Consider the following 9255-nt stretch of genomic DNA (forward strand, 5'->3'; position numbering starts at 1 on the left):
GGAGGAGTCCCTGCTAAGGGATGGGAGGGGCCGAGACAGAACCACAGAATGGCAGGGCCGGAGGGGTTTTATTTCAGATGGCTGCCCCGTGTCCCTGGGGACGGGTGGCCTTCCTGGAGGGGCCAGGGGTACACAGACTTGGGGACTAGAACTCTTGCGGGGGAGTGACTGTCTGAGGCTCTCCAAGCGGGGGTGTGGGTGACATGAGCCCAGGGCAGGCTGTGTCCAGCCACGGCAGCTCGGGAAGCAGAGGCACAGTGACCAGGATGTGGCACCAGGGCTGGCTCCTACAGTGCGGTGACATGGAGGCCCTGGCCCCCAGCTGCCTTAGTGCTGTCGTCCCAGGCCGCGCTGCCAGCAAAGGCGTGCAGGTCACTCAGCAGGGCCTCAGCACTGCCCCTTGAGCCCAGCGGCCCCTGGGAGCCTAGGCCCAGGCCCCCTCCGGTGTCATCGCCATAGGCTTCCTCGGCCGGCTCCGGGGCCTCCTGCGGGCTGGGCCCCGCTCCTCGCCGCTCTTCTTCCTGGGATTCACGCTCCTCTTGGCCGGCACCCAGGTCGTAGTCATCTTCCTCATCCTGCTCGTCCTCCTGCCGCCCCGGGTCCTCATCCGGCGACCCCAGCTCAGCCCGGAGCCAGCGGCCTGGAGGGCTGGCCCAGAGCAGGCGGCGAGCGCGGCCCCACAGTGCGGCGCCCAGGCGGGCTGGGTGGTAGTAGCCCCCTGAGTCCCGGCTCAGGCGGCGCCAGGCCAGCGCCAGGCCGGTGGCCAGCAGCAGCAGCAGCAGCAGCAGCAGGATGACAGCGACCGAGGAGCTGGGGCCCGGGCTGTCCTCGGCGCCGCTGCCTGGGCCCGGGGCCCCTGGCAGGGCCAGCAGAGTCCAGAGCCCTAGGACGCAGGGCAGGCCCTGGGGGGAGACAGGAAGGGGCTCATTGCCTGCGGTTGGTTGCCTCTTGGGTGAGATGGGGGCAGTCAAGCAGAAAAGCCCAAGTCCTCGTCGGTCAGGCCTCTCCTGGCTCTGTGACGTACGCCAGCGATGCGTCCTCCTCCCTCTCGCCTCCCTCTCTCCCACGGCACCACGTAAGCCGGCTCCTGCCTGGGGAGCCCCCCACCCCCACCCCGGCCAGAGCCACCACATGGCTCCCTGCTCACCCTGGTTCAAGTCACCTCAGTGCAGCCTAAGCTGGCCTGGATTAGTACCCTGACATTCATCCCTGCAGCCCAGCCCTGCTTTACCCTCCTACCCACTTCCCGACACAGAAGATAACTCTGCCTGTTTAGTATGCTTATACTTTTATCTTCCCCCCAGGAAGACGGGGATCTTTTTGGCTTAAGCACCTAAACAATTCCTAGGGCAGAGTAGGTGCTCAAGAAATCTGTAAAGACTGCCCCGCGGAGGAGGGGATGGAAGGGAAGGAAGGCACCTGCAAGGCTGGTGTTGCAGCTGGCTCTTCCTGAGGCCCAGGATGGGGGAACCGAGCCTGAGGCAACTGTGTAGCCTCCATTTGGCCAGGTCCCAGGATGGGGGTCACTGAGACCCCTCTTCCTCCCTCCCAGCCACGGGGACTGCCCCAGCTGCAGCATTTCCGTTCAACTCTCTGTCCCTGGGGCCTCAGGCCTCGCAGGGCCAGGGGCTGGGGGAGGTGGGTGCAGCTGCCAGAGGAAACCTGCGGTCGGAACAAGGCAGGTGGGGGGTGCGCGGGGGGAGGGGTGCTGAGACGCAAACAAGCCTTCCCCCACCCCACACTGTCTGCCCAGGCTCCAGGGATGCGAGTAGAGGCTGTGCCCAGTCCCAGCTCCCGAGCAGAGCAGGTGAGAGTCCACCTGGGGGTCAGGCACGGAGTGGGGCCCTGGTGGGGCCACCCCCATAATCTGAGGGAGGCCCAGGTCTGATGTGAGGTGAGAGGAAGGCCCAGCTTCTGCCCTGGGCTCATCCCGGGTCTCTCGCCTTTGCCCCCTGCCTGGCTGCTCCTGCCCCCGGGTCCGCGGGGGTTCCTTCCTTAGCTCCCGGGGCCTAGACATTCCAGCCCTGACCTCCTGTGGCCCCCACCCCAAGGACCCAGCAGGCTCCACGCTCACCATCGGTCTGCTGGCCTCTCAGCGCCGGGCGCCCACCTCCAGCCCTGGCCGTGTGGAGCGAGAAATGAGCTTGCGCTCTTGATGCACCTGGGGTTAACTCGGCGCTTCCGCTTCCTGCCCACAACACCCTGCTCAGCCCTCCCTGCAACAGGACCCTCGTCGCCCCACCCACCTACCCCCCGACCTACGCCCCTCACCTACCCCCCCCCCAACCCCGGGGCCTCTCAGAACCACCCTGATCCACACCAGATCCTCACTGGCCTCTCCTCGGGCCAGGCTGGGGCTATGGGGGGGGCGGGGTGGGGGATGCTCACGGTCCCCCAGACCTTTCCCACATTTATGATCCATGGGGGTGCCCTGTGTCCCCAGGGGTCCAGACTTCCTTTCCCAGTCCCACCCTTGCAGCAGAAGGGCAAACCTGGCTTTTAGAAAGAGAATTTTATTTGGAATGAAAATATAGAGCCCATCCCTCCTGCTTCCTCAGGGGAGGGAGCAGGGGGGCTGGGTGGGGGTCGGGGAGACGGTGCCTCAGAGTAGAAGCTCTCCTGGGTACAAAACCCCTCCCCAGTAACAATGCCCAAAGCCAGGCAGTGGCTCCAGCCTAGAGGATGGCTCCATCCCACAGGATGGGTCAGGGTGTGGACTGGTCCCTGAACCTGCCCCAGAAACCCTCAGCGGGAGCAGGGGCAGCCAGCCGGAGTTGGCGTGACCTGCCAGCAGAGGCTGAGAAAGGGGTGGGAGGAGGAGGTGAATGGGGAGTGGCATCCACTGGGCCCGAGGTCTAGGCGTCTCCATTTTCCATGCGGCCGAGCTGCTCCTCCAGGCGGCAGATGCGTTCCCCCTGCTCCTTGACCAGCGCTCTCAGGGCTCGCAGCTCCTGCATCACCTCCTCCAGCTTCCCAGCCTCCTGCAGGGACAGGAGCGGGGGCAGGGGTTTCGGAGCTGCAGCCCTCCCCAAATCTACTATCAGGCAGAGGGGCCTGAGGCCCAGAGAGGGGCAGTGAGTGGTTCAGGCAGGCACAGCAGACCTGGGCAACACCTGGGCTTCCCAACACCACCCTGAGCTGAGGGGCACCTACCCCGGCTCCGGCAAGGCTGCCGCCAGGGGCGGCAGTACTGGTGAAGGCAGCAGGCGTGGAGGCCCCCGGGCGGGGGGAGCCAGGGGCCACGGCGGGCCGGCTGTCTGATAACACGTTGCGCCGGTTGACCTTCAGGTCCCGCTGTTTGCTGGGCACGTAGGCTTCCCGCAGGGAGATGAGGATGGGGTTGGCATCCCGCCCGCTCACCCACTCCTCTGCCTCCAGGGCCGCCTCAGGCCCAGCCGTGTCGGGGTACAGATCATCCTGGAAGAGGTCCGACTGGGCGGCGGGGAGGTCTGGGTCAGCTGGGGCCCACTTGCAGGGTCCTCTCGTCCGGACCCTGCGTGGCCACCTCCTCAACACTCTCCTGGCCTCCAAGCTTGCACCCTGTCAACCCATCTTCCTGTGGCCTGACCCCTAGTGACCTTTCTAAAGCTTCCTGTGGCCTGACCCCTAGTGACCTTTCTAAAGCTCTGCTCTTTCACTTCCCTCTGGACAGCTCCCTCTGAAGATTCCCCCCACCTTCCCAAGCAGGGGCCAGCTACGTGGCTTTGTGGGACTCTGGGAGCCACGTCTGTGCCCGGTGGACAGTGAGCTCCTGGGGCTGGCCCCGTCAAACTCGTCCTCAGCTCTGCTCCCTGGACGTGCCTGGCACGCTACCCTGTGCCCTCAGTAAACGCTGGCTGGAGAGAAATGAAGCACATTCAAGGCTCTCAGCTGGGGCTCTGAGGCCGAGTCACATGTGGCCGAGTCCCCACCTCACGGGAGCCTGCACTGCAGCCAGACTCCCCACTCCTCTTTCCATTCCCACCTCTGTGCCTGCACCTGGCTTACGACCCGCCCCTCGTTGGAGGCCTTGCCCCAGCCATGCTGTTGGTCCTGCCTTGCCTCCTACAGGGAGACCTCCAAGGCTGCCCAGTATCTGTCTCCTGTGGCTTATGCAGAGCGAGGCCTCAGTTCACCCTGTGTTTCATCCCTGCCTGCCCCTGGCTGGGCACGCTGGCATCTATCCAGCCCGCTGACTACACCCACACTCGGTCATGTCCCATTCATAAGCCTCACCTTGGTCACCCCCGTGTGGTCTGTCTGCTAGAAAGGGAGTGGGTGGGCAGGGAACTAGGTGGCCTCACCTTTCGTGGCACAGTCATGACAATGGGCTCACACTTGCGCTCATGCAGTTTGTAGAACCTGGGAAAGGGCGGGGAGGGAGGACCCATGGGTGGAACCTGTCCCTACCAGCTCTCCCAGCTCTCCCAGCTCTTCCCTTCCAGTCCTTACCCTGGCCCCTCCCACGGGCTGGCCCCTGACCCCGGGGCCCCTCTGGGCCCGTTCCTGCCCCTGAGCAGCCCCCTACATCCACCTTCTTACCGGGCAATCTCGCACTTGCTGACCTCTAAGCCCCTCTTGGGCATGCTGCCCATGCCCCTCTGGGGCTCTTTGCTGGTGAACGTGTTCAGGAAGTGGATGTAGGGGGGCTCATCTGTGATCTCAAAGTACCGGATGCTGGAGTCACCCTGCAGGGTGGGAGGGGTGGGGGTCAGCACCCGGGCCTGCCTATCTCTTCCCTGTCCCCACCGGCCCCGCCCAGCCCTACCTTGCCACAGACGTAGACCACGTTGGTGTCAGGGTCATAGAAGGGCAACAGAGCCCCATTGCTAGAGTCCAGCTCCTGCAGAGCCATGGGCTCCCCGAAGTTTTCCTGGCACATGGGTTGAGGGGCAGTCAGGCCAGGCCGGAGCCTCCCCTCTCCCCTCACTGTCCTAACCCGTCACTGAGACTGGCCCCAGCTAGCCTCACAAGCCGGCTGGCACTGCCCCTACCACTGCCACCCTTTGCCCACCCGGTGTAGCCCCGCCAGGCCCTCCTGGCTCCCCTCCCTCCACTCCCACGGGCCCATTTTCCCCGCCTACTCCAGGCCTTCAGACTACCCCCAGGCCACCATGCAAGTACTAAGAAAGTCCCCACCACGCGGGAGCCAGGGGTGCCGGGCAGCACTAGCTGCTGTCTCAGAGGGCCCTGGAGGCCACTAGACAGAAGGTTAAGCCTGTGGGACAGAGCACTTCACAGGAAAGGCTAGAAGCCTCCCTGGAGAAGGGGACCTCTGCACTGGGCCTCGAAGGACGGCCGAGTGTCGACAGACAAGCAAAGGAGGGAAGGGCCTTTCAGGGGGCAAGAACACTGTGGGCAGACACGGAGGCGGGTGGAGGCGGTGGGGGAGGCCAGAGAGCAGGGGGCAGGGAGAGGAGAGGCTGGCAGGGCTCCAAGTCCTGGGTGCCTCAGGTGCCACGCTGAGAACCTGGGAACGACAGGCCTCTCCAGGTGACCCCCGCCCTCCTCGCCCAGGGTGGAGCCCATCTTGAGGCCGCCCGCTCGGGCCACTCACTGGGTCCCAGAGCGCCAGCTGCCGCTCGCTCATGCGGCTGAAGCCCGTGGTGAACACCTTGCCATCCGCCAGGAAGATGGCCCGCATGGGCCGGGCCCCCTCGTGAGCCTTCGCCCGCTCCTGCCGGGGAGATGCAGTGCTCGTCAGCGTGGAGCCCCAGGAGAGCCCCTCAGCCAGTCCGCGTCCACCCTCGCCCTCCAGGGCTACGTACCGCCACCAGAGTCCCCCGGCGGGGGTCGATGATGCGCACGCTCTTGTCCTTGCACGCGGTGCAGAAGAGGCTGCCCGTGCGGTTCCAGCTGGCGTTGTAGATGAGGTCGGGGTGCAGGCTGTCCAGGCGGTACAGCGCCTCCGCCGTGCCCACGTTCCAGATGAACACCACGTTGTCGCCGCCTGCCGGGTGGGGGGCCGTCAGCTCTGACACCCTCTGGGGCCCGACCCGGCGCTCGAGCCCTGCGGGCCTCAGCCTTGCTGGGTGCCGGACGGGCCTGGGGGAGGGCGGGGTGTGCTGCGGAGCTGTGCGTGCAGAGGGGCAGGGCGGGGGCTGTGGTGCAGACCTGCGCTGAGCAGCACGTTGCGGGCCGTCGGGTGCCAGGCGGTGATGCCCACTCGCTTGGTGTGCCCCTCGAGCGCCACCACCGGCTCCGTCAGCGGGGAGACCAGCCCGTTCTCCGGGATCTGCCACACCTGGCGAGGGGCGGGGAGGGCAGCTGAGGCCCCTGCTTGGCCCCGATGCCACCAGCCTTGAGCCACATCTGCAACCCCCGCCCCCATCACAGCCCCATGCCTCACCATGACCGTGCAGTCCTCTGAGCCGCTGGCGATGACTTCGTCATTGTGGGGACACCAGTCAATGTCCAGGACAGGTCCTGTGTGTCCACACACTGTCGGGTAGGCCTTGTCGATGCGGCCGGTCTGCAGGCACGAGGGGGGCAGTAAAGGGGGACCCGAGATGCCCAGGCTCCATCCCTCCCAGAATTTCGGCCCTCCCCTCTGTGCACGGGGAATGACGCGGTTGGCCTGGCCCTCAGGCGGCCCAGATGTGACTCTCACCCTGCCTCCTCCTGACCCACCTCTTCCTCACAGGTGTCACCAGGTGAGCAGGAGACGTTTGTTGCCTCTGCCTCTGACTCCGTGGCAATAAAAAACAGACCTTCCCTATCCGTGCTAACACCTCCCAGGCAGTAAATGTGGATTACAACACCTGCCCGGCAGTGTGGGGATGGGCAAATTACGGGTTGTGACGGGAGCAGAGAGACCTGGCAGACGCGACCAAGCCGGCTCCAGTCTCCTCCCAACCCCGATGGGGCCCACCTTGCTTAGGGGGAGCACCAGGAAGGCGCCTCCACCGCTGGCCTCCACAATCACTGCCAGGAACTTGGGGTTGACGGCGCAGAAGGTGCTGTCCCAGGTGACACGGGACACTCGAATGTCCTCATAGCACTGGTCATTCTTGACAGGCTGCCCGAACACGTGTCGGAATTTGCTCTGCCGAACCACTTTGCGGAACATGACTGCAGGGTGGAAGCATAGGTCAGCCTCTGCCCCTCTCAACAACCCCCAAGCCTCCCAGGGCTGCACGAAGGGAGTGGGAAGGATGCAACAGGGCGCCGGGGCCTGATAACCTGCCTGGCTCTCGGTTTCCCAAGTTACAGGATGTCACAGGGCAGACCTGGCCGCCTCTCCCCAAGGGGGGATCTGAAGGCAGAAATGCATTGACCTCCTGAAGAACCACTGCTGAGTCCTGAGGGGCTCTGCTGGATACTACCCAGGGCCTCTCCCCGGCCTCTAGTATGCGTGTGTGTGTGTGGGAGGGAGGTGCCCGAGCCAATGCCAGCTGAGCTCCTCAGTGGGTCCTAGTCAGTTCCCAGAAGGCTCCTTCCCGCCCAGGATCTGGAAGCAGGGTGATGGGGAGGACAGACAGAGGAGGCCGCAATGATCTCCGTTGTGGGTCCGCGCTAGGCCACAGTTCTGGATCCCACGGAATGTGCAGTGCCTGCAGGAATGTGAAGGGAGCCCCAGGACGGTCCAGGGGGCCTGGCAGGACTGGGCGGGGGTCGGGACGCCCCTCCCAGCCACAGAGCATCCCAGAGCGCCCTCAGAGCAGGGTCCAAGGTGAAGCAGGAGCCCAACTTCAAGGATCCCGGTCTGGCAGCGGAGACGCTGAGCGGCCAGGGGGAGTTGGGACTGAGGGTGGGGCGCCGCGGAGGGGAAGGGCTCCTCGGACTGGCGACCCCCACCCCAGCCCCCTGCGGCTCTGCCCCCGAAGTCCCGCCCAATCCCCGCCTGAGCCCCCAGCCCCGGCCCGTCGCGCTCACCAGGGACGCCAGGAGGCTGCAGCACTGTCCTCGGGTGGCTCCGTATCCCAGTCTCTGGGAAGCAGGAAGCGGGAATCAGGAAGTGACAGAGGAGAGAGGGGCGGGGGGCGGGGGCTCAAGGGGGGCGGGGCCTAGGTCACGCGCGGAGGGGCGGGGCGGGAGGCTGTGAGCTGTTGCCTGGCAGGCCGGAACCTGAGGAGTGCGGGGCCGGGACCGCAGGGGGCGCGGGGGCGGGGCCGGGGCGGGGCCTGAGAGAGCTCCGCCCCGCAGCCCCCCAGGTCCCTCTGGGGCAGAGGGGCAGGGGCCGGGCTGGGGTCGTAGTGCGGCAGCCTGGCGGCAGACCCGGACCCCTCCCCCATCTTGCTCCTCCAGTCGGCGTCATCAGGAGTCGCCAGGGTTGGGTGGAGCCCGCCCTCCCAATCCCCCACCTCAATTCATACTTCCCGGTCGAGTCCACCTCGACTCTGAAATATAGTATCTACTCGGACAGGCGATATATTCACGTGCCTCAAGTTATAAAGGTACGTGCTCTTGGTACAATGTAAATAAAACAGTGGTGTTTTAGGGGGCGAGTGGAAGGCCCAGCCCTCTCATTCTCCCCGGTGAACACCTTTGGGTCCTGCCTGGCCTCCTTATTAAAAAGAGAAATAGGGCCATGACCTCCAGACCCCTCAAACCTTCCTTGCGTTCCTCAACCATCTCCCACCGAGGCCTGGAGGTCTCTCCACAGATGTCTTCCTCCTCCTGGCCAGCTCCTGAGGCAGGCTGGCCTCCTGGATCTACCCCATCCCCATCCCACCCTGGCAGGCTTAGGTATCCCTGTGGGTCCCACAGGCAGAATCTGCCCGCTCCAAGCTGGCATTCTGTTTGACTCCAAAATCCTTGCTTTTCCCACTGCTCCATAACCCCTAGGACAGGCCAATCCTTCCAGCCCAGGACCAGAATGTGGGTGGTTTGGAAGAGGAAATGCAGCCACAAAGCTTCCCTCTCTGTTGTGTCCCCCAGGCAACAGCCAGGGGTCTGTCTAAAGCCCACACCAGCTCCCCTACCCTGAACCCTCTCCGTTTGCCCTTCATCACATCAATGACCCTCCGACATTGCCCCCTCCCCCACCTGTTACCTTCCTCCATCCTCTCTGCATGTGGCCCAGTGACACTGACCCTCCTTAACCCTGAAATACACCACCTCCCTTCGCACCCCAGGGCTTTGGCACATCCTGTTCCCTCCATCCGGAAGCTCTTCCCCCAGATGTTGAAAAGGCTCCATCCCTCACTTTCTCCAGGTCTCTGCTCAAATGTCACCTCCTCTGGGGGCCCTCCCTGACCATCCCTCTCACCCATCACTCTCTGGCCCTTACTTGTTCCCCCTGTATGTTCTTAATCACTACCATATGTTATATTG

At 64.7% G+C, this 9255-nt stretch overlaps 2 protein-coding genes across 4 annotated transcripts; both read right to left on the minus strand.

The window, feature by feature from the left end:
- Positions 1-49: 49 nt before the first annotated feature.
- Positions 50-2155, minus strand: PTPRCAP (protein tyrosine phosphatase receptor type C associated protein). The gene is made up of 2 exons (XM_059069423.2): positions 2075-2155; positions 50-902 (listed from the first exon to the last, which is right to left on the minus strand). The coding sequence occupies exons 1-2, from the start codon at positions 2075-2077 to the stop codon at positions 288-290; spliced, it is 618 nt and encodes a 205-aa protein (XP_058925406.1). The 5' UTR covers positions 2078-2155; the 3' UTR covers positions 50-287.
- Positions 2156-2497: 342 nt separating this feature from the next.
- On the minus strand, positions 2498-8084 carry CORO1B (coronin 1B). Of its 3 annotated transcripts, none has more exons than XM_067037705.1 (12): positions 7855-8057; positions 7166-7234; positions 6851-7050; positions 6329-6451; positions 6094-6223; positions 5748-5929; positions 5537-5656; positions 4748-4852; positions 4522-4667; positions 4284-4341; positions 3154-3432; positions 2498-2981 (listed from the first exon to the last, which is right to left on the minus strand). In XM_067037705.1, the coding sequence occupies exons 3-12, from the start codon at positions 7046-7048 to the stop codon at positions 2856-2858; spliced, it is 1467 nt and encodes a 488-aa protein (XP_066893806.1). In that variant the 5' UTR covers positions 7049-7050; positions 7166-7234; positions 7855-8057; the 3' UTR covers positions 2498-2855. The 3 variants fall into 3 exon arrangements, with proteins under 3 accessions (XP_066893806.1, XP_066893807.1, XP_058925343.1); XM_067037706.1 differs by having other exon boundaries at positions 7166-7532; positions 7855-7934; XM_059069360.2 differs by lacking the exon at positions 7166-7234 and having other exon boundaries at positions 7855-8084.
- Between the last annotated feature and the right edge of the window lie 1171 nt (positions 8085-9255).

The sequence above is a fragment of the Kogia breviceps genome, chromosome 7, assembly GCF_026419965.1.
Source record: "Kogia breviceps isolate mKogBre1 chromosome 7, mKogBre1 haplotype 1, whole genome shotgun sequence".
Classification (NCBI taxonomy): Eukaryota; Metazoa; Chordata; class Mammalia; order Artiodactyla; family Physeteridae; genus Kogia; species Kogia breviceps.